General features: G+C 42.0%; 2 protein-coding genes across 6 annotated transcripts in view; one reads left to right on the top strand and one right to left on the bottom strand.

Annotated features, from left to right (window-relative positions):
- Positions 1–1541: 1541 nt before the first annotated feature.
- commd7 (COMM domain containing 7) lies at positions 1542–8289 on the bottom strand. Of its 2 annotated transcripts, XR_006033020.1 has the most exons (10): positions 8126–8289; positions 6056–6109; positions 4707–4809; positions 4498–4554; positions 4364–4401; positions 4145–4235; positions 3704–3753; positions 3036–3084; positions 1790–1918; positions 1542–1735 (listed from the first exon to the last, which is right to left on the bottom strand). XR_006033020.1 is itself a non-coding variant. In XM_042099247.1 (9 exons), the coding sequence occupies exons 1-9, from the start codon at positions 8207–8209 to the stop codon at positions 1842–1844; spliced, it is 603 nt and encodes a 200-aa protein (XP_041955181.1). In that variant the 5' UTR covers positions 8210–8288; the 3' UTR covers positions 1542–1841. The 2 variants fall into 2 exon arrangements, 1 of the variants encoding a protein (XP_041955181.1); XM_042099247.1 differs by having other exon boundaries at positions 1542–1918; positions 8126–8288.
- Positions 8290–9907: 1618 nt separating this feature from the next.
- dnmt3bb.1 (DNA (cytosine-5-)-methyltransferase 3 beta, duplicate b.1) overlaps positions 9908–24727 on the top strand; it is a 65386-nt gene continuing 50566 nt past the window's right edge. For 2 of the 4 annotated variants that reach the window (XM_042099410.1, XM_042099414.1), the window contains exons 1-2: positions 9908–10113; positions 14511–14615. In XM_042099410.1, the coding sequence (XP_041955344.1) occupies positions 14556–14615 (60 nt within the window). In that variant the 5' untranslated portion in view covers positions 9908–10113; positions 14511–14555. Of the gene's footprint in view, positions 10114–10359; positions 10382–11096; positions 11193–14510; positions 14616–24727 lie in introns of those variants that run through there. The other 2 variants (XM_042099413.1, XM_042099412.1) reach the window with 2 other exon arrangements.

The raw sequence follows: 24727 nt of genomic DNA on the forward strand, positions 1-24727 counted from the left end.
TACTTGAATAACCTCTGTGAACAATAATCTGGTTTCTCGTGGATTCAATTCTTTCTTATTTTACACTTATACACACGCACACACACACGCACACGCACACGCACACACACACACACACCAGGTGGTCAGTGGCTTTTGAGGGACTTTTTTTCTGATGATGTATGAGCATAAAAGTTGGCTGATCTGGATGACAGGGGAAAGCCATACGTACTGTTATCTTCATTATATATGACTTCCTATTCTTGAGCCCTCAGTTCCATGGAACATGATAACAAACTCTGTGGGCCAACTGCTTCACATCATTACCATCCATAGTGCATATAAAAGGGAAAAAGTTGGCCTATTGTATTTGCCATAATGTTTAATGATTCATGTCCATTTTCCAGTAATTCATTCTACATAATTACATTTTTATCTACATAATGCTATCTTCATATAGCAGTGTTGCAGAACTTCCACTGGATCACAGAGCTGTACATAATAAGGGGTTCTCGGTTTTAGTCATCCCTCCGCACGACTCATTTCCCAATCTTTCAATTCTAAGTACCTGTAATGCTGGTTGAACTAAAGCGTGCTGGAAAGCATTCATCTGCAGGTGGTACACAATCAGTCACCGTCTAATGAAATCCTTATCTCCCTATCTATGTTATCACTCCTGTTGTGTTCGTTTCATGTTTACCAGTTTTGTGTTCCAGGTCAAAAATAGTGGCTGCATTATAACTTGTTATCAATCCATAGTAACAAATGCATTATAATCTAATGTTGTGATAGACCTTTGTATCAACTTGAGGTATATTGGATATTATCAGTTGTGAAATTCCATTTGCTATTTATGGCCTACAGGCCCCATTGACCACTAAACCACATACTTGGAATACCCCCCTGAGCTCATGCAAGTCAGAAAGGGGAAGATACTATTGGGGAAAGGTTCCAGTGGGGGCTGGCATAGAAGCCAAGAGGGTGATCTGATCAATAGGTATGCGCCTGGACTCAATTTTATACACCGACCATTTTCTCACCGGAATTTTCTCATTTTTTTTATCAGGAATACACATGGGTGTATTAAAGTTAAATAAAACACCCAAATTGTTATGAAAATGATCAACATTTGTTTTATGTGTTCAGATGCCCTCTGTTGACAGTCATGGAGCCTCATGATAGTCAGAATAAATTAACAATATTTTTAAGAGAAAAAAATGTAAATCGGGCAAATTTCATATAACACAATAAACTCAATAAACAGTTGATCACAAAAAAGCAACAACAATTTTTTAAAGAAAAAAGGGCCTGGAGTAGCCGGGCTAACACCACCCTGAAGCCTACCAGTTATTTATATAGTTATAAAATTGAACATTAAACTCTTACCCAATTCTTCCCCAAGTACTATACAGATAGCTTTCTTGTAAACAAAGTTTCTAAATACAGTTGTGTCCAGATGGATCTGCCTGGGCAGAAACAATGAGCTCCAAGGTCCGTCTAGTTCCCAAGCTAGGCCTAGAGCAGGTACCATTTTATTCCTTCAGCCATTCACTGAACTAAAGTTTACAAGGCATATTGGAAATATTTATTTATTGAAAGTTAATGTACAATCAGAGAATGTTTCTCATATAACACATCATTACTTACATGAGGACCAGTTGCTTTACAAACATGAAAAAATAATCAGAAGTTAATATGTGGTGTAGGCTGGGTAACGACACACACACACACACACACACACACACACACACACACACACACACACACACACACACACACACACACACACACACACACACACACACACACAAGGGCAAGATGCGGATACAGAGGTGTGCTGAGCCCCAGGCCGACACTGCAGCTCAGCTGAAACAGTCCATAGCAGCCTTTGCTCGCTCCATTTCATGGAGAAAGTTATAGAACTGTGGTAGTGTCAGCTCTGTAAAACACAAAAAGGATGAAGCAACATGAAGAATACCTCCAGTGACCAAAACAGTGGTCAGTAATGATCAATATGTAAGGGATAATGTATAGAACGCCGGTCACTATTGGGAAAATAAGTCCCGACAGGGCGAACTGGACCCCAACACGCCAGTGGAGGGGTCTTGCTTCGCCCTGAAGGCACTTATTTTCCCTATAATGACTGGTGTTCTATACATTATCCCGCTTATTATATGGCTACTTGCCAAAATGAAGAAATAAACTCCACGATATGTCTCTTTACATTTATTTGTTACCGTTTCGTTATGGCTTTTGCTGAGAAACAAATAGTTCGCAACACACGCTGAACTTGAATCAAACGTTCTTTAGAACACAGCTGATCAACCGTCTGCCTTCACTTTTGAATGAAAATCCGTTGCCGCTGGCAGCGGCCATTATTTAGAGGTCCTTAGATGAAATTATTATACGGCTCTTCACAATGCTAGTAGAACGCTCCATTGACTTGAATGGGATTTCCCAAAGTTCTAGCGGTAAATAAATTCATGTAATTACTGCTGCAAACATATAATTACCGCTGTCAATGGCAACGGGTTTTGTGCTTCTGATACGTCTTTCATATCACTACGCAAGGACTGGAACTTCATTGAAACGTGAAAGCAGACGGTTGATCAGTTGTGTTCTAAAGAATGTTTGATTCAAGTTCAGCAGCATGTGTTGTTGCGAACTATTTGTTTCTCAGCAAATGCCACGATGAACGGTAACAAATAGGCTAGGTTATGTAGGCTAAAGTCATATCGTGGGGAGTTTATTATTTCGTTTTGGCAAGTAGCCGTGTAATAAGCGGGATAATGTATAGGACGCCGGTCATTACTGTGAAAATAAGTCCCTTCAGGGCGGAACAAGACCCCTCCGCTGCGCGTCGGGGTCCGGTTCGCCCTGTCGGGACTTATTTTCCCAATAATGACCGGCGTTCTATACATTATCCCTTACATAATGACCGGTAGAACTTTGGGAAATCCCATTTAAATCAATGGAGCGTTCTACTTGCATTGTGAAGAGCCGTATAATAAACAATTAAAGTGTATTAAAAGTGGACGAATAAAAAGAGGACACACCCATGTAGATGTTTTCTGTGGAGTTCCCTTTTCTGATGATAAGCTTGAGCTGAGAATGGACAAGGAGAAAAACGTCACAGAGAACATGGTCGTTTTTAAGTCAGAGAGTGCTGGTTTAAAAATCAATTGTCAGCCAAATATTTTAAGTAAGTGCCTTAAGTGAGTGGGAATTTTCCAAGTCTGCTACGAAACAGACTGTTAAAGAGGACATTGATGGAATGAGAAAAGAAAACAAATCAGTGTGTGGGGTGGGAGCAATTGAGACTGAGACACACTCTACCACACAGTAGCTCTGCACAGCAAAAGGACACCAAAGGCAAACGCATGGATGACTTGTATGTCATTGTGGCGATAAATGAAACAGCTGCAGAAACAACTACAGTAGCATGACACTGCTAATCTAAGTCTAACAGCCTGTCAACTGTGTCTTTGGCTTTTTGATGTCTTTCATCACTATACCTGAAAAAAAAAAAAGAAAATCGACCACTATGTCTGGGCATTCATACTTTCTTCACATAAAAAAGCCTGTTAGTTGCCTAGATGGACATGTATAGACCCATCACTTAGCACTAACACTACATAGACTGACAGATCCCCATTTCAATTATGAATAATGTGTAAAAAGCCCACAGACAGAATCAGAACATCATGCAATTTTATGTCCTTACCTGTAGAAAGATGTTCCCAGTCTTCTGAATCTCACTGGTCCCTACAGTTACTGCAGACAAAATGCAGGCATCATTCACCACACTCATAGTGCACCATGTCAGGGCACACAGCTGGAATCTCCATGTGGTTTTTATATGTTAAGCAAATGAGATGTTGATTTAAGGCCCCCGCACATAGCCATCGATATAAGTGTGCAGACACTTTCTGTCCCTTGCCCACATAACACCAGCGTCAAAACTGTCAGCTTATGAGCATTCGATAAGCAATGGATTTTATTGAGTGACGCTGACAAAAATGTAACTGAATTGTAATCTATGAGGCGAAAGGGCTTGGCGGTGGTGTGCGGGGTTGTATTGGGAACAATCGAATCCAATCAAACATTGAAAGCGGAGTGTGCGTCACTCATGTCGGCGCCTATGTGCAGAGGCCTTTATACTAACCACCAAATTTCCACTCCATGTCCACCAGCTGGTTGACCATCAAAGTCTGTCCTACAGCCACTCGGGAGAGCACAGCATAGTGGACTTTCCACTGCAAAAGGTACATGTGCCAAAAAAAGTAAAATGTTTTAATGTGTTTTCTAAATTTGTAAAGAGGTCAGCCACCAAAGCAACACTACCTACTTTCATAGCCAAATGTGAAAGATTCCTGTGATGTACCTGATTTGAGAAATGCACAGCCTTATCTTCATCGACTCCTACAACCAGGGAAAATCAAACACAAGGCATACATTAGATTGAATGGCACAAACCAACACAAATATATCAAAATAATTACTAAATTTATCCCATACCAAGATTAAGGAGGTCTTCTTTTACTTGTTCAGCAGTAAGATTTTTTTTCAGAGCACCTAGTTACAAAAAAGAAAAAGAAACTAAAACAATAGGCCTCTCCCACTGGGGGGTATCCTGACCACTCCTCTGGACAAACATACTGTATGACTATTTGAAAGACGGTATCAGTCTGTCTGCTGTCTCAGGAGAGAATGGCTCTTGTCCTTACCATGAGGAAGGAGGAGCACACTCTTCATCAAACTCCTCAGAGGACCAGCACTCATGCCATTTTCCCCAGCAAACTTATTCAGCTGTGTGAGAAACTTGTCTGTCTGTTTCCCATTTTAGAAAAAAAAGAAAAATTATGGCCAGAACAGTGTGTGTGTGTGTGTGTGTGTGTGTGTGTGTGTGTGTGTGTGTGTGTGTGTGTGTGTGTGTGTGTGTGTGTGTGTGTGTGTGTGTGTTAAAACTTGGCTTGAATTTGACTGAATCCTCTGTGAGAAGAGGATTTGCACTTTTAGGATATGACAAGCAAATAAGCCATAAATCACTTCAACACTCAAAGAAACACGCCAATATTTTGAGGGGGATGGCAAAACAGATGTTTAAACCATTTAACTGTATAAACTACTTTTTTGTTGTGCTAGATAAGATGCTACATGCCCTTCTTGTCTCTGTGCATGCAGTAACGCAGTCTGACGCACCCACTGTTGCCCACCATGCCTAACTTAGCATAGTTCATTGAGGTGGTCAGAACCAACTAGTTAACAGCTTCCAAAAGAGACAAAAAAAACTCCAAGATTTTCCTATTTACATGTTGTGACTTGTATACATAACATGTACAAACACCTATGTAAAAATGAGACACAGCAATTTGTTAAGCATGTATACTTTGAACTTGGGCTAGGCTAACAGTGGGGGAGTAACTGCACGCTCAGAGACAAGAAGGGTATGTATCATCTTATCTAACCCTGGGGGAGATGGCGAATAAGCTAATTTCCTAAAATGTTGGTGTGTTCTTTTGAGGGAAAGCCCACCACACTAAAAAATAGTTTATAGAATTAAATTGTAAACATCTGTTTTGCCATTCCCAAAAATTTAAGTTCACAGCACTCAATTAGAAGAAAAAAACTAAAGATGCACCGATATATCAGTCTTGTTGACTGATGTCAGCTATCAGCAAATGGCTTTTACTGATGGCAGTGGCTGGTGTTTATCTATCATGTGTCATCAATTCTGCACTGAGGAAATGATGTGTTATGTGGAGACCAGGACATTGAGATGGTATTATGAAGGCCTAAAAGACTTGAAAATGGTTACATTTTTTATAAATATTTTCATTTCCACTCTACTAAAGGATAAATTTAACAACAAAAACTAAGCAAACAAAAAAATAATCGATATTAGTTATCAGACACATTGTTATTTCATACATCAGTATCAACATCAGCCCAAAATTTCACAATCGTTGCATCCCTAAGACAAAACATAGCTCAGTGGGTAACAAACAAGCCTTTTCAGGCTACATCTTATCAGCAACAACTTATAAAATCATGCATAGCTTAGTCTGTGGTTTACCTCCTTTGGCTCCAGTAGAAACTGGTATAAGATTTCTGTCAGGCTGGCAAATTGCTGTAGAGAAAGGGGAAATGGAACTTCAGTGCCTACTGTCTAATCCTTGGAATGTTGTTGTTTTTTTTAGCATTTTTGCCTGAAATTAAAAACCTTGTGGCCTTAAATGCAAAGACAAAACCAAACAGCTCGAACAGCTCCTCATCAAAACCTGTTTAATTTGATGGTCCGAGGTTTAAAATGACACCAGCAGAGCCGGACAGTAATGGAGTACATTTACTTGAGTACAGTACTTGAGTACAATTTTGAGGGATCTGTACTTTACGCGAGTATCATTTTGGGGGAGTACTCATGACTTTACTCAAGTACATTTGAGAAGTACTTCTTCTAAAAAAAAGGAAAAAAGAAAAATCTCGGAAACCCTCAATTTGTTGTTTCCCTCTCAAACATGATTGGATTGTGCAGGCGCCACTGATTGGGACAGCCTATCAGCAATCACCTTCAGCTTTCCGCCAAAGTCAATTCCATGGTCAGATTTAAATAAGAGACGAAACCATGGACGAAACAATGGATGAAGACGCAGCAGGTCCATCCCGGGAATGTGCCAACCTGTGGCCCCACCTCGCCAGACTATTTCAATTTTCTGAACAAGTTAATGATAGTTTTCGCTTTAAGTGTTTCAATTACAAAATAGTATTTTGTATTTGAAATACGTATTTTATATACATGTATTAGAACTGCTAATAGACTGCCCATCCCTGGCAACATGGTAAAAAGATAAAAATGACTTGATTTTACTTTCAATTCCTTTTACATTCTCCAAGGTATTAACATTAACATTTTTCATAACTCCATGTAGGACGTTTCTGTACATAAATGTAAGCACTGTGGCAGTAGTAATGCAATATTTAAAAAATGTAGGCTACTCTTGTACTCTTGATACTCAAGTACTTTTAAAAACAAGTACTTCAGTACTTTTACTTAAGTAGACATCTGACTGTTGTACTTTTACTTGTACTTGAGTAAAATTTAGCAAAGGGTATCTGTACTTTTACTCAAGTAATGAAGCTGTGTACTCTGTCCGCCTCTGGACACCAGCAGACACAGTAGGAACGTGCTAAAACAGATGAACAGCCATATGTGTGCAACACCCATACCCAAACACAACACAGGCTAACTAGCTCTAACTGAGATTCTTTTTTTTTGTGTGTGTGGATTTGGTTGGAGTGTGGAGTGCAGTACCAGGATACGGTTTGTTGCACAGACATACATGTTTTACAAGGTCCACTTACATAAGTTAAGCGCCACACCACAACTATATTACAATTAAGTCTGCGTCTACTCAATATCTCCAAAGGTAATCTATTTTACATGTTAATGAGATGGACGACGCCACTGTCATTAACAAGCATTTCGCCTCACGCTGAGTGGGAAGATTCTATGGCGTCAAATAGCATGACATTTGAGCCCTTGTGAGAGTAGCCTAACATCATCATATGATGGCCAAGAGATCCATTAACAACTGCTATGGGTGAAAGGGATTAACTTCAATTTGCAGCCCCAACCAATGTCTTCACGTCTGTCAATATCGTACGAAAGTGCTTTAACGAGATGCATCTTGTGACACAAGACATGTGACATCTGCATAGCCTACTACTCAAGTGTCGCTATCTCAGATAACCCAATAGTCTGCATAAACGCATATTCATTGATAAGCGAGTTACAACCCTTCTAATGCAAAGGACTTTACAACCACTGCATTTATCCATGCTATTGAAATGGCAAGTGGTACAGTGCCGCATATGAAGCGTGTGATAGTGTGTGTGTGTGAACTATAGGAAGATATTAAAGTAGCCTAGGTCGGTCCGTCTGTCAAGTAAGAACACAGTGCAGTGTTAATATTTACTGAATAGCCTCTAGTGTCTAGGCTTTATGACAAGTCATTGTATGTTCCAAATCGCTAGTAAACACCTAACGCTGGCTAACGTTACCGAAATATCACTTAGATTAGCTACTGCTCTGCCTCAGACAGTCCCACATCTCAGTAAAGCTCTTAGAGAAATCATATTAATTTACCTGCTCACTAAATTTGTTCAAATTCTGAAAGTCAGTAGTCACCGCTTCTGTCAAAGGATCTTTTGTAAACTGTAACGGCAACATTCTTTCATCCACACAGTATCACAGTACAGTATCATCCAACATCTGACGACTGATTTCCGGTGTACGGCGGTCCCGTAACAATTGTATCCTCTGGTTTGGCTTTCGCACTTTCAACACAGAGTGCAGCTATTTTTCTTAATCTGTTCATTCGCCCCATCATCAGGGAATGAGTAGGCTACATAACATGTTAAACAAACAGTTTTGTATAAAGTGTAAGGGTAGGCTATTGTGAACTGAAAGTAACCTAAATTAATATTCATTAGATGTTCGAATCCATGTCCCCTTGCAGGGTCATCATGTGTGTCTTGTACAAGGCTATATTTCTGCCAGTTGATAATCTATTTTTTGTTATAATGTTATGCAAGTAGCGTTGAACAAAAGTGTTAAACAATATATAATTACAAACTCCTTTCAGCTAGCATAGAAGTGCAATGTTATAGACCCTTTCAACAATAAAAACAAAAACAATGCTTGAACGTTCTATTTGGGCCCCAATCTACTTCCTCTGCATTAAGATAACATATGGAATGTTAAAAAGGAAGTCTTGTGGGGCCAACTATGATGCTGATAATGGAACTCTCTTGAAAGGGTCCATAGCTTATATAATCCTACCTTCCTTTGCTGTGCCCCTTACATCAAATTTGGTAATGTTGGTCCATGTGGTGCCATGTATATAAATGGTGTTGTTCAGTCTTCAGAATCTTCCATGAGTGAAGACGGAAAAAGGAAGGGATATCTGCAGATTCCAGTAGCATAATGAATAAATAATTAAGGTCCATGTGCAATTAATGCATAGTCTGCTATAAACAATTTGTTGGGCAAGTTATAATGCAGTTAGGCCTGCGTTATTGATTAGTTTGTGACAGCAACATAACAATGGTGACCACTTTCTACTCACCACACATGCTGGGGCAGAGGGCTATTTTTAACTGTAACTTCACAACATAACAAAATACTTCTGTTGTAGGCCTAGTCCAGCATAATACATATGTGTCAAGTCAATGCAGGTGTAACCAGTTTTGCCATACAACAGCAAACAAATCAACAAAATGTTTTTTTCAACATTTTTTTCCAGTACTACTCAAACCACAGTTGATCATTAATGTGTGATTAGTGTTATGCATCATTGGTTCTGGGTGAAATAGCCTAGTATGAGTCTGAGAAACCATAAGAAAAATCAAGGTAGACAAACATGTATTTAAATTATCAGCATGTGCCTTTATACTAGGCTACACAAGACAAATGCCTCTTTTTATTCCATAGTTTCCGTCCTGTCTCCTGGTGTATAATCAAAGATAGGTTAAAGTTCACATTTGTTTAAATCACTGATGTGTGTAGGCTACTGTAGGCTACACTGTGTTCCTTTCCACAGGGTTTATGTTTGCATTTTGATCTCACATATCTTGAATTTCCCCTGGGGATCAATAAAGTATCTATCTATCTATCTATCTATCTATTATGAAATAATGTGGTGTTTTTTTATCAACAGGTGGACTTCTTTTGGTCTAATAATGGTAAATGCAAAATGTTAGTAAAATGAGAAGTGTGTCCAATAATAATGTTAGAAAGACCATTTCGTATACAGAAATCAGGGGAACATGATTATTCCCAGACTTTATTTTCTTTCAAGGTAAATCCAGTTTTTATTCTGAAAGTACGATTCGAGAGTCGAGACAGTATTACCCGGGAAAAGTCACGCCTGACAAGTGAGGCAGAGAGCGGACTTCGTAAAGAATCTTGATACCCATTTACATAGCCTCCTCACCCTCGAGGTACAAAAAGCGCACGGAAGAAAGGATAAGTGGATAGTGACAAGCCGTGACACCTTGGCAACTGCTCAACACCAGGAGGGATCAATCAATCTTAAAACTTTTTTCAAAATCAGACGAAGACTGCAGCAACAGGTAAATTCTTCGAACTCCGGGTTGCCTTGACCAGCTTCTACTGTACACGCTGTGCGTATTCGTTGAGAGTTGAACCAGCATGGCTGCGGGCAACCCAAGGAACAGTAGGCTATACCTGAGTTAAAGGTTTTACAAACAACCAACTTTCGCTTTTGCAACCTAGTTAGATGAAGGCAAAGTATTGCTCTTTTTATAACTGGTGCATTTTTAAGAAACCCGTAATTAATTCTGCATAATGCATTAAGGTGGACTCTGAAGATTATGTAAGGTAAGGAAAGGGATTCACCAAACTTGACTATAACTTTCGACGTAAACCGTTTTCACTTTGCGAATGTAGATCGATAATTTCTGTCTCAACAAAGGATTAGTTTAGTGTTAAACAATTAAACTCTCAGCGTTGTCTGGACATGCCTTTGGAAGACGTTATCCAGATGTTTCTGCTGCTGTATAATTGGAAGTTTCATTTTTGAGATTTTTTCTGGTCACGAAGATGCTTATTTTTGCTAAAAGGTTGCAAGAATGAAGTATATATGGAATTTAATTGTACTTGAAATTATAACCTTATTTAAGGTTGTGTCCACGAACTTGAACCTGAGTGAAGCGTGCTCAAAGCCTGCGCTCGTACAACTTCGGTTACAAAATAGCGTGCAAGTTTTCTGTGCAAGCAAGCGCATGCCCAAAAACAAAACTTTAATTGCTACTTTGTAAAAGCTGATGTTCGTCATTTGACATTATTGACCAAATTATGCAAAGATGTCTGCGATTCACCTGGCAGTCGCCAGATAAAAAGTTATATCAAAATCAACTGAAAGTGTGCAAGTAGCCTACAGTTCGGACTATTTGGTGTATCACAAGCAATCACTTGCTACAGATAAAGGTAACGTCACAGGAGCTAGCCTAGATTTATTCTCTTCCCTATGAAACTTTCCCTCACTTGACAAGCCATTCGTCTCTGGCAATGCATAGCCAGTTTAAGACCACCGAATACCACAGTGAAGTGTAGTCCGTGATAGTTTTCCTTTTACTGAGAATGGGAGTAATGGGAGGCAATCAGGATTTATGGGGATCAATGAACTGCAGTGAGTAATGCGACAATTAGCTCTCGACGTTGCGTCTTTGCGTGCGGGTTCGTTCTTGGGCCTCTCCGAGGAATGTGTCGCTTTTGACAAAGCCAAGGCTCTTTGTCAAACGATAACCCATGGTTAGCCTACACGTGGACACTGGTTTGTATCAATATCATTTTGGACACTGTTTTGTATCAATATAATTTTGGATATATCTCCTAAACATGTGTGAGTGCGCGCTAGTGTATTGTGTGTATGTGTGTGTGTGTCTAACGTAGCCCTTGATCTTTTTTTTTTTTTTTTTTTACAAAATGAGGTGTAGAAAGTTGTGTAATGACGTGGGCGCTGCGTGCTGACCATACGTGAAACCACGGAAGATGGAATATCCCTTAAGGCTTTGATTCATAGTATTAAAATTATTCAACACAATCTGTTATTCTACATGTTATTTACCATGACCATTACAGGTGTGTTTCTTTTTATAATACACGTTATAATACACGTGTTTAATTTCAGCTATGTAATGCATTTGATCAGGTTCAGGTACCCTTTCAACCCCTTGAGATCCCCAGTGTGGCAAAATGGCAGGTGACCCCTCCCTATGAACATGTCCTTCAGGGCAAACTCCCTGGCCCCGGCTTTATCCCTCCCAACACTCAGGCAGAACTTTGATGTGGCCTCCTATTGTGCTCTTCCTTCTCAGCCTCACCAGCCCTCCTGTCTTAACAATGGTGCAGAGCTTTGGCTATAGGCGCACACTTTGGGTAAAAGCAGGTGCATTCATACTCACACACATTCATCAGGTCAGAGGAAAACTACACGCTTTGTTCTCTCAATGGGTTTCTCCACATGCAGTGGTTGGATTTGTGTGTGTGTGTGTGTGTGCGTGTGTGTGTGTGTGTGTGTGTCTGTGTGTAAGGTATGTGTCCAAACCTGCATATGTTTGTGTGTGTGTGTGTGTGTGTGTGTGTGTTATTGGACTGTATGCATGCATGAGTGTGACTACTGTATCGTTTTGTCAGTGAGGGTTGCCATAATTGTCAGGATGCATCTGGCTGCTCTGCCTCCTGCGGCAGCAGTGTGGTGTTAATGGGGTTCGAGTGTACCGCGGTCACTGGGTTCAGCCTCTTAAGATGGAGAAGGCAGCTCAGGAAAGACACGAGGGGGGCTTTTCAGTCACACACAATTGGCCATAACTTCTTGTGTCAACATAACTCCCTCGGGCGATGGAGCCCATTAGTGCGGGATGGGTTAACTTAGCTCTGCTTTGCTGTGTTTTGTCTGACGTGTCTTTGCTCCTATGGAATTTAATCTTTACTCAGATTGTTTCTGGTGACTGTGGAGCACGGGAGTGTCTGGAGTTTCTCTACTTAGGGCAGAGCTTAGAGTGAAACTTCCAATAACTGCACTCCTGCAACTATATATTTTTTCTTAAGCTGAAATTTGAAAACACATGCACTGAACCTGATCAGTTACAACCTTGGTTTGGTTTATTGTCCAGGTTACACATACCTTAATGAATTGCAGCAACAGTGTCTCATCTATCTTTTTAAAGCATTGTTTTGGTTAATGTCTTCAACCATATCTATTAATATTTCAATGTAATCACCAAGTATGACTTGGTAAAACCATTTTATAGTTGACTTTCTGTAGCTTTGAGTAATGAGATGGTATCGTAACTGCAGCAGGCCATGATGAAAGGTTGACCCCCATGCTCACCTGGCTATTGTCTTTCCTTTACGCTTGTAAATTAGTTTGGCAAAGGTCAGAAATTAAAGGTTTAAATTGAAATCTGTTTGTCTCCTGAGGGAGCATGATGACGTGACCTCTAATCCCTCCATGGGTTGCCCAGTGGGTGTTCACCCCAGAGCCATGCTGACAAGTCTGGTCTGGTGTGGTTCTTCATATGCTGCAGAACTAGCTGCAGTGGCACTGGCCAGACCTTTGACCTCAATAGCCCCCTTCAGACCGTCGAGCCAGGCCAGGCTAGGATTATTTGGGGCCACCTGGTGATAGTTGGCCAGGTCTACAAGCCTCATATCCCGGAGATCATATCCCATGTTCAGACTGTCAGGCTAGCCTCTCCGGATTACACCTCAACACGCCCCCGCTTGTGAAAACGTCACCAATACCACCCATTTTCAAATAGTTTAAGCAGAAAGTTGCGTATCTTTATCCTATCCTGTATGCTATCGAAGTCAGTCACCTATTTCCGCCCTTTTACGTGTATGTCACTTTATATTAATTTCTATAAAAACCAAGACAGCGAAGAAACACAAGCACACACAACATACGTGTATTTAAATGAGCTATGTACCAAAAATGACATTTTACCATGACTTGAAGAGCTGTAAACAGTGTTGTAAGGCTGCGTGTACAAATCCGCTTGGAGCTCCAGTGGAATTTAGATTTCGCAATGATGTGCCGCGTGAGTGGGCATTCACCAGCCCAGCACCAAATTCCGAGTGCACAGTAAAGAAAATAGGATTTTGAAGACAGTAGATGCTCCTGCTAAGAACCAAACCAGACTTTGTTCAAATCTACACACCTATGGCTACTGGAAAATGTTCATTTATCAAATGTTATTTTGAAGTATTAAAACATCTTTACAACAACATCTTTATTTTAGAATTTCCAAAAGGGGTGGAAATTGGTGCTTTTACGATAGTTCTCCACACTATTCCACACTATGGATATATAGCATAAAACACACTGGCAGGAGTAATTTAGTGGGACGCTTGTCTATGTTAGTTAACTCATAAGTTCACTTTTTACTGTGCTACATGGCGACCTCTAGACAGAGTTAGCCTACTGACAGGCAAACATCTTGAACACGGACGTAACCGCTATCTCTAAACTCGGTGTGTTGGCAAACTTACTGCTGTGCTTTCATAGACATTAAATGTTTATCGACTCCACACACAACAACAGGTTGACCCCACCCAAGTGGCCCAAGTGGTTGGGCTCGAAATCAGGGGTCAGTAGCACCAATATAGCACCCAAGTGGCACCAGTTAGCACCCGCACCTGAAAGTGTGAAAGTAATTAGGCCCGGTACGACCTGGCTAGCTCAGCTTTGGCTCGACAGTTTGAAGGGGGCTAATGTTAGTACAGAGTAGCTCTGTTTTATGGGGCTTACACCTTTTGGTGTAGATTGCGATCAAGTTTTAGGCTGTAGATCATATTATATAATCTATCTGGAACTTCCAATGAAAGCTGAACAAGAATTTCCTGTTATCCTTTTATTGTACTGTCGGTGTTGTGTTTTATTCAATGTTGAACGTCTTAGTCATTTTAATTTTAAATGTGTATTATTGTCTGATTGCCCACACAGATTGCCAAACCAGCAAAGGAACGAGGAAAGCACAGCTCCAAAGTAATGCCATCCAACAAGTACTCCTCTGCCATCATGGAGGAAAGTGGCAAGATTGCCGCCACGGTAAGAGGACATTACTTTTTACATGTATTCATTTAGCAAACACTTTTATTGAAAGCAACTTACAGTAAAAGAATAACATTCAATCTACAGTGCAGAGGAGACCATAGCTAGGAATTAGCATAGCTAGGAATTACTACTACACTATTACTAGAGGATAAGAGTGCTGACATTGTAAGTACTAGTCAAACACTGTACTTTTCTGTACTTTTCAAACTGTTTTAAAAGTATACAGTTGAGAGGGAGATAAATGCAGGAATGTGGATGGCTCCAGTCACGTCCCACCTATGGTCACAGCCACAGTAGTACAGAGAACACTCATTTGCATGGTAGTGTGCAGAATGTTTTTTTAAGCAGGAGTTTCAGATTACTCACTGTTAACCACATCATCACGTAAATGGTTCATGCGCGGACCAAAGGTGAAATGATGAGCGCAGAATTTTTCTGGGGGCCTTTTGTCTTTTATTGATAGAGGACAGTGAAGAGTGACAGGAAGCAAGTGGGAGCGAGAGACAGGGTGCATTCGGGACATGTCCCTGTGGGCACCTGCACCCAAGGTGGTACGGACGCTGTAGCCTGGTTCGCCACAGTTTTCTGACAGTCACAATTTTCTGAAAGAGAGTGGGTATGAATACCAGCCTTCACTCCCTTTTGTTTCATAATTTAAAGCAGAAAAGTTAGCTGTTTTAACGTAAACATAGCAGCAACATTGTCATGTTCATATAATGAGAGCATCATACTGACAGCAAGTGCTGTTTGAAACATGGAAAGCACTAATGAACAACTTACAGTGAAGACACTAGGGATACACAGTTAAACGAGTTTTAATCAAAATCACAATTTTGAATTTATCCACGGCATTGTTATATTTCAAGCCCACTTTCAACACTTGAAGGCTGGTCGGTTAGAAAAAAACACATTTCACAGTTTTCAATTAAAGGGAGTTTGGTTGTGTGCAGGAGAGACAATAATGCTGTCATCCCGGGAATGTCTTCTCCTCAGAGTTTGATTTGGCTTGGCTTGGAGTTACACAACTGTTGCATCAGCACCCCAGATGAGGTCCCGATTCACACTTGGAAGCCTGTCCTCTTGAGTAGGCAGTTCTTTCATTCTCCAGTAAATCACTGAGTAATTTCTTAGGTTGTCAAAGTTGGTGGGTGTAGTGGAGGTTGCAGTGCTTCCAGCCTCTGATACATGTCCAGTTAAGCCCTGTGCACATAGTAAGCTCATGGTTCTCTCTGATATTCTGTCTGCACACAGTGTTTCCGGAGGATGGTGATAAAATGTGTTGTCCTTAACTTCCCATTACTCCTGTTGTTGTTCCCTCTCACTTTCATAGATGTCTCTTTGTAGAGTGTGTTTGTAGGCTCCTGACTCTGCATTACCATCCTTTTGTCCATCCTTTTTCGTCCACCTACCCCACCCCACTCCCTCTATCCCTCCCTTCCTTCCCGTCTCCGTACTGGCCAGTTGTCAGGCCTCCAGTCCCCGACCGACGTGCACAATCCATTGGGCTCGCAGAGTAAACTGGCGCCGGACTAGAGCCGGACATCTGGCCAGGGCATCCCTTGGCAGACCACAGGCAGCTGCAGCCCGAGAGGGAAGAAAAAGAGGGGGGGGGGGGCACTGAGCCATGCCACAGTGGCCTCATTATGTGACTGGGGAAGACCGCTTGGAAGGAGGAGAGTCTCCATAGTCTGTTAGCGGTAGCCGTTTAGCTGCAGTTCTTGGATATGGAGAGTCACAAGTGATATTCAGTTTAGTTGGAGGTAAACATGGCCAGCTGAAATGGTTACATTTTTGTTGGCTTGTCACAGAAGTTACGGTGGGGTTTTTTCCTTTCTATGATATAGCCTTGGAGAAAATATTTACAATATCTTTGCCATCAGTTCAAGGGATTTTTATAGGAAGCTTTATCTTGTTTGAGTGTATCAGTGTTTTGTTTTTTCACCATGCTTTTTGGATGACAAAGAAGACACTTTTCTTCTTTGCACGTCCATAACAGTGACTTGGGATTTTCTCTGTGATACTACAGGGTATATATCTACGTATTCTATTAAGGATTAATCTGTGAGTGTGGTCAGTTACTTTTTTATCTGTAGTTTGCTTTTTTACTTCCTTATTATTTTGGAATTTCCCATTGAAGTTAGATGAAAAGTTTTAGTAGTCGCTTTTGCTGACAAATGAGAAGTTTGAGTAGTCTCAGTTCCTGAATGCTTTTAGTTTAAAACCAAGTATAATTATTCTTAGATTAATTTCATGTTTTAGTAGCCTAGAAATCTAGACGCACCCTAGCGGCAGCAAATTACATTTGTTGCCAGGGCTAGTCTAGCAACTCTTCGTTGGCTTGTGAGCTGGAAAAATTAAACTTCTATCAGGCCAATCAAATCGTGTATAGAGACATTAGGCGTGCTTAATATAAAGATTGATGGCAGAGTTGCAACGGTTTGGCTCAAATTCCCTGCTACTTGAAAACAAAGAAGATGGATGTTGCTGTTAGCGAACAGTGTGACACGAGTTAAGCTTTTTTTTTAAGTTGGCAAAAGTTTGAACTAGCCATAGCTCCGCTGGTGGGAAAACGCATGTGACTCATAGCGCTGTCCTATTGCGTGCAGAGGGAAGAGACAACCGATTATCCCGCCCCTCGGACTGAGCACTGCGAACGGTGAGTGTCCAGACCCTACATTTTAATGGGTCTGGCTCGTCAGGCTAATTGTTTAGCATTTTGTAACATAATTAAGTTATGGTGAAGTTTTCCATTCCCTTTAAGAAGAGGAGGAAATTGGCTTTTGGCTACAGAGTAGGCAAGCTATGTGTGGTGATTCTCTGTGACTTACCAGGCCTTACCAAGAACACCTGCTCTACAGGTTAACATGCTGGCAGTGTACAAGGCTAAAATTAGTAGAGTTGCACCAATATGGAATTTTAGGGGCGATAACGATAACCGATATTTATTGGTTTGTTGTGGCCGATACCGATATGATAACCGATAATATTACTCTTGAAAAAAAATTGTGAAAAGTGAATTGGGGACAGCATTTAATAAGCATTATTTAATTGCAGTAATTTTACCTAACGAAATGCAAATGTAATACTAAAATACAACTTAGAACTAGGCCTACTTATCTACTCATCCCAACAAAGAGTTTGTTTATTTGTTTTCCCGACTAGCGTGGTAAAGTGCAAACACACCAGCACAAGACGACTCTAAGTAGGCTGAGCTTTGCTCTGCTAAAGTTAAACGGAGGATCATTCACAAGAGGATTTTGGGATGCACAGATTCAATGCAGATCCACAGATCTTGTTAGAATGGTGAAATACATCCACACCGCTGACATTATTTTGAGGAAGAAGTATAGCCAACCAAGCTCAAGTAGCTCAGTGTAGCCAGACGGGCCTTAATGTACGCCTAGTCGGGAAATTAGAGCAAATTATCGGCTTGAGTTCTGTTATCGGAACGATAATAATATTTTCATTTCTTCACTTATTGACCAATAATATATCGGCCACCGATATATCGTGCATCCCTTATAATTAGTGCTAGTAAGTTAGACTGCTGAACTGAACTACTGCTACTGAACTTTGCCTGAAGAACATCCTAGAAGTTCAGCCAATAGAATACAGCAAGTTTATCATTTGTCAGGATACTGTACCCCCCACCCAGAGGCTTTAACAGTAGCACTGCTACACAGTGGCACGGAAAACTATATTACATGCAGAACTTGTTAAACAGCGCATATGTTACTTCACCAGCTCAAAGAAATTATGTAATTCTGCGAATAAAACAGAAATGTCTTCTTCAAGTGTGATATTATTGACGTAATACTAACTGCTTAAGGCTTGTGTTAAGACCACCAGGCTCGTTTGTGGTGATCTTAACATATGAGACCACACGTAGATAACCGTTAACAAATGTTTATTAAAGTAATAATGTAGGGCAAACGTAAACTACAGTCAGTGTCCATAAGATGGTGGAAAAATAAAGATGTAATGTAAGTCAGGGTACAATGTAAAATGCATTCTCAAAATAAAAGCAACGCAGATTCTCCTGGAGAGAAGGGGAACCCCGAACCCAGCCAGGTAGCCTCTTTATAGCTGGATCCCTGATCAGCTGACTAGCAACACCTGTGCACTGACTCCGCCCTGCAACACATAGAAAGAGAGACAGGCAAACAAACAGACCAACAGTATCATAACACCTCCCCCCATAAAGACAGAGGACCCTCAAAGAGATCCTCTGTATAACCACATAACCCCTCACCAGTACTCTGCCACTAGGAAATGCACTACCATGTGTAGGAAAGAACATAACAGAGGACAGACAAGTTACAGCTGTATCACTCACACGGGGCACGAGACAATGTGTCGGCCAACACATTGTCAACCCCCCGAATATGCCTAATCTCCAGGTTGTAGGGCTGTAGGAACAATACCCACCGCATCAAGCGTTGACTAGGACTCTGCAAGGAATGTAAAAAAGTCAGGGGATTATGATCAGAATAGACCACAACTGGAACAACACCCCCTCCCACATAAACATCAAAAAATTGAAGAGCCCAAATCAAAGCTAAAGCCTCTTTTTCTATGGTTGAATAATTGACCTGGTGTTTGTTAAATTTGCGAGAGAAATATGACACAGGTCGCTCCACCCCTTGGTCATCTGTCTGTAATAGAACTGCCCCAGCACCGACCTGGCTGGCATCCACTTGAATCTGAAAAGGAGTATTCAGTCGCGGAGCCGCCAGGACCGGTGCCGTGCTCAACAAAAGTTTGACATTATCAAATGCCTTCTGGCAGACCGAAGACCACTCGAACGTAGTCTTACCCTTCAACAAGTTAGTTAGTGGAGCCACAACTGTAGAAAAGTTCGGACAGAAGTTTCTATAGTACCCCACCATTCCAAGAAACCTCATCAGCTCCTTCTTGGAAGTAGGGGGTGGAAAATAGTCAATGGCTTGCACTTTAGCCCGGACTAGTTGTACTTGTCCCTGTCCCACCACCTTCCCCAGATAACTAACAGTGGCCCTTGCAACCTCACACTTGGCCAAGTTTATGGTTAAATGGGCGTCAGCCAACCTTTGAAATAAGGCACGGATGTGTACTACGTGGTCTTCCCACATATCGCTATAACAAACCACATCGTCCAAATAAACCGCACACCCTTCCAAACCGGCAACAACTTTATTCATCAACCGCTGGAAGGTTGCGGGCGCATTTCGAAGACCAAAACTCATAACATTATATGAGTATAGCCCAAATGGAGTAATAAATGAAGAGACTTCCTGAGCACGTGCAGACATAGGAACCTGATAATACCCCTTCAGTAGATCGAATTTACTCACAAACCTCGCCGCCCCAACACGGTCGATGCAGTCTTCCATCCGGGGCAGTGGAAAAGAGTCAGGCTTGGTAATGCTGTTTAATTTCCTATAGTCTGTACAAAATCTATAAGTATTATCTGGTTTGGAAACCAAGAGACATGGTGAGGCCCAGCTTGAACTAGATGGCCTCGCTAACCCATTATCCAGTAAATACTTAACCTCAGACTCCATAAAACTAGCTTTGTCCAGAGAGACCCGATAATAACGCTGTCGTATAGGGCAAGCATCACCTACCTCAATATCGTGCTCAATCCAGTGTGTGCGTGTGGGCGTATCTGAGAATAACAAAGGGAAATCAGTAATCAACTGCTTCACCTGTGCAAATCTCTCCTCTGACAAGTGGCCAAGAGAAGACTCCAACTCTGCCAACTTCTCAGAGTTCCTAAGCCGGGGTTGAAACACACCGTCATCAGGCGCATTCACATCCTCCTGTGTATATGCTGCCACCATACCAGAAGTGATTGAATGAACTTTCCCACTGACTGCCGATACTCCTACTGGCCTCACCCCAGTATCTACTCCCTCCCCCACCACAGAAGACCGACAAAAATAAGGCTTCAACAAATTGATGTGACAGAGTTGAGTAGATCGTTTCCGATCTGGGGTGGAAACCAGATAATTCAACTCCGACACCTGCTTCACCACAGAGTAAGGGCCAGAGAACTTTGCGAGGAACGGAGAACCTGGGATAGGCAACAAAGCGAGCACCTTATCCCCTGGACTAAAGTGTCTTTGCACCGTTTTCTGATCAAACCAGGTCTTCATTTTCCTCTGGGCTTTAGCAAGGTTCTCACCGGCCATTCTTCCCGCTAAAAACAACTTCCGGCGGAACCCACTAATGTAGTCGATAAGATTTGACGGTGGCTCCGTATTTTCCAAGTTGCTTTGCAGCACTGCTAAGGGTCCACGCACCTGGTGGCCAAATACCAGGTCATTGGGACTAAACCCTGTGCTGGCTTGCGTGACCTCACGAGCTGCTAAAAGGAGCCATGGAAGACCCTCCTCCCAATCCCTGTTTAACTCTGTACAATAGGCCCGCAACAGTGCTTTCAAGGTCTGGTGCCAGCGCTCTAAGGCCCCCTGACTTTGAGCGTGATAAGCACTGCTCCGTTGATGTGCAACACCTAACTGCTTTAAAACCTCTCCAAAAAGGCGTGAGGTAAAATTAGAACCCCTGTCTGTCTGTATAGTTTTTGGTATGCCAAAGATGGAAATAAATTGGGACAACGCCTTAACCACCGACTTAGTTGTAATAGACCTCAATGGATATGCCGCCGGATACCGGGTACACTGACACATTACTGTCAAAAGATAGACAGAACCAGACTTTGAAGGACTCAATGGACCAACGCAGTCCACAATTAAATGCTCAAAAGGTCTCTCAACTGGTGGTATTGGATACAAGGGGGCAGGTTTTATAACCTGATTTGGTTTCCCTGTTAGCTGACATGTATGGCAGGTTTTCACAAAATGAGCAACATCTTTTTTTAAACGGGGCCAGTAGAAATAACGCATGACCCGGTCATATGTCTTCCTGACTCCCAGATGGCCAGACAGTCCACCATGGGCAGTCTTCAAAACAAGGTCACGAAATTTGCTAGGCATCACAATCTGATAAACAGGGCTAGCTATGTCTTGGTCACTGAAGGGTAACCATTTACGCACCAACAGGTCATCTTGCAGAAAATACCCCGATAGACCGTGACTAACCTGTTCCCTAGACTGAACAGATGTAAACAAGTCAACTAGGCCTGAATCCTCTCGCTGTGCCACCACCAGTTCACTGCGCGACAAAGGAGCGGGCAAAGGTGGCAAACAAATCAACTTTTCTGACTTACTGCCCATCCTACTAGAAACCACCTCCGAAGAACGGCTCATAGCACGAGTCACTGCACAAGATGGGAAAACGTCAGGAAACTCAATGGCACAACTATCAGAACCAGATACAGATGGAACATTTCTGACAACAGGAGGTGGCGTCACATCACGCCAAACACGTCCACCCGCCAAATTATTCCCCAAGATTACATCTACGCCTTCCACAGGCAGCGATGGTCGAACAGCTATGGTCACTGGACCCTGCACCAACTCTGACTGCAAAACCACCCTATGCAAAGGAGCAGAAAAAACCTGAAGTCCAATGCCTTTAATCAAGACACTGCAACCGGTGCTAGACTGCGGAGAAAAAGGCAAAACAGACTCTAAAATAAATGATTCTGAAGCGCCTGTATCGCGAAGTATCCGAATGCCCACCTTTTTGTAGCTGTCAACCATAGAAACAAAACCTTCAGTAATGAATGGAGCATAGTCACGCTCAACATCCAGGACTTTTTCAGGTACCCAGGACTCGATGTGTCCCCTAAGGTTACTCATTTGAGACGCCAACACAACTGGCCTAGCCTCCTCTGATTGAAGTGGGACAGACCCCTCTGCCTCACCTGACTGACACACACTGGCCAAAACTACTGGCCTCCCAGAGTCATACTTCTCGTCTGACCTTTTCCGGGAACGCAACACCGGACACTCATTTTTCCAATGCCCACGCTCTAGACAATAATGACAATTGGAATCAAATTCAGTTTTAGACTTTGAATTGAACTCAGACTTGGACATGGCAGAGCCAGACCCAGCACCAGCAAAGAACTTTCCCTGACGTGGTTCCCTATAGCCAAACTCACCGCGGTAACTAGAGTCTCTGCTGAATGTCTTGTGGGTTAACACAAACTCATCCGCTAAAACAGCGGCCTCAGCCGGAGTCTTTATCTTATGTTCATTAATGTAAATAGCGATCCGATCTGGAACAATGCTTTTAAATTGTTCCAACACCATCAAGTTGCATAAAGCATCAAAATCACTCACACCCTCTGCTGCCAGCCAACGATAAAAATGAGTGCCTAATTCTCTGGCTACCTCCAGGTGAGCCTGCTTCTCCCCTTTCCGCCAACTCCTAAAACGCTGGCGGTAGGCCTCGGCCACCAACTCATACACTTTTAAGACGGCTTCCTTAACAGACTTATAAACTTTCCTCTGAGACCCCGATAGAGAAATATAAGCCTCCTGAGCTTTACCCACTAGTACACTTTGCAAGAGCAAGATTTTATCAGTGTCATCCCAACCTCTATCTTCTGCTATGCTCTCAAACAAAGAAAAAAAAACGTCTGGATCCTTCTCATTAAATCTAGGCAACAATTTAATCATATGAGCTAAATTCAAGCCTGCCGAACGTCCGTCATTACCAGACAGGGTACCATCAGTAATCTTACCTTCAGCCACCAGCCGCAAACGCTCGACTTCATGAGCTAGTTTCTTCTCTTCTAACTGATGCATAAACCGAATTTTCTCCAGTTCTAACTGACGTGCCTGTTCCCTGTCCTTCAACCCATATTCCTCTTTTTGTAATTCCAATTCGCGCTGTACCTTAAATTTATCCAGTTCCAATTGACGATCTAAATCACGGTCTTTAGACTGTTGTTCCAACTCTAATAGCCGCAGCTCCTTACGCTGTTCAAATGTAAGGCCTTCATTGGAACGTGAAGTGTCAAAAGACAACTTCACCGGAGCTACCAAATGAGGGCTCGAATGTGCAGCTGGCTCCTCCGTATCCGAAGAGAGAGTCAACACCTGTCGCTCGACCAGCCTATCTTTCAGAAATGTCCTAAGTGCATGCACTTTACTGGTTTTACTTAAGGTTATCTCGATTTGAAAATGCTCTGCCACCTTAAAAACATTATCTTTTGAGAGGGAATTTAAAAGTTCCGCTGTAGGAGCGGCCAAAAAACTCTCAACCGCGTCCATTTAATCCCGCAACTAAACAACGAAACCTACAATAAATCTGACAAAGTTTACCAAGGTGCTATTATGTCTTACACACTCCACAGAATTCCCACATTTAGTGACTAATAACTTCAACAACCATAGCCTACCGTTCACTTGGCGTTGTGCATAACCAGCATTGTCTGCAGAAACAAAAACAAACCAGCGATCAGGAGCTCCCCGCACCTAACTCATCCAACCCCTAAATAAACTATACCTGCGTCTTCTCGCTCCCCCCCGAGGACTGAGATTTTTAATCACAATACCGCTGGAAGCGACTATCCGGGCTCTAGGCCCCTCAAGACGACAGACCACGGCTGTGTCCTCAGCCCAGGGTTTAGCACGCCAACCCCCCCAACATGGTCAGAAATCGCAGAACGGTCTAAAATCTATCGCAGGGTAGGCTACCTGCTCCATCAACACAAACAAAAACCCAACGTCTCCGCAAACAATGCGGAGATAGCACTTACCAATTTTCAGTTGTTTACAAGATAGCCTGGCGAATCCAAACTAGTTTCCCTCTCTCCATGTATTTAATCGCAACAAAACTAATTACAAAAACACTCTTATCAAACAAGTAATATCCACGCGAGTCTCCCGACGAATTTGATCTTCTAGGGTGCACTCAAGCCCAAACGGAGTAGCCAATCCAATATGCAAATACACAATTCAACCTAGTTGCGTCTTTTGACACCACTTTGGGACGTTCACCTGCCCAATACCTGCGCATTTACCTACTCCGCAAAAAGAAAAAAGGTCCCAAAGCTAAACCGGATACGAGCCCCCAATATGTTAAGACCACCAGGCTCGTTTGTGGTGATCTTAACATATGAGACCACACGTAGATAACCGTTAACAAATGTTTATTAAAGTAATAATGTAGGGCAAACGTAAACTACAGTCAGTGTCCATAAGATGGTG

This window comes from Alosa sapidissima, chromosome 7, assembly GCF_018492685.1.
Source record: "Alosa sapidissima isolate fAloSap1 chromosome 7, fAloSap1.pri, whole genome shotgun sequence".
Taxonomy (NCBI): Eukaryota; Metazoa; Chordata; class Actinopteri; order Clupeiformes; family Clupeidae; genus Alosa; species Alosa sapidissima.

What these genes read in the sequence shown, in the direction of transcription:
- commd7 (XM_042099247.1), bottom strand. Translation starts at nt 8,209, where the DNA reads ATGTTGCCGTTACAGTTTACAAAAGATCCTTTGACAGAAGCGGTGACT. An exon ending in AGAAGACCTCCTTAATCTTG is followed by an intron (nt 4,402 to 4,497) that starts GTATGGGATAAA and finishes CCCTGGTTGTAG; the next exon opens with GAGTCGATGAAGATAAGGCT. An exon ending in CACAGAAAACATCTACATGG is followed by an intron (nt 1,919 to 3,035) that starts GTGTGTCCTCTT and finishes TGTGTTTTACAG; the next exon opens with AGCTGACACTACCACAGTTC.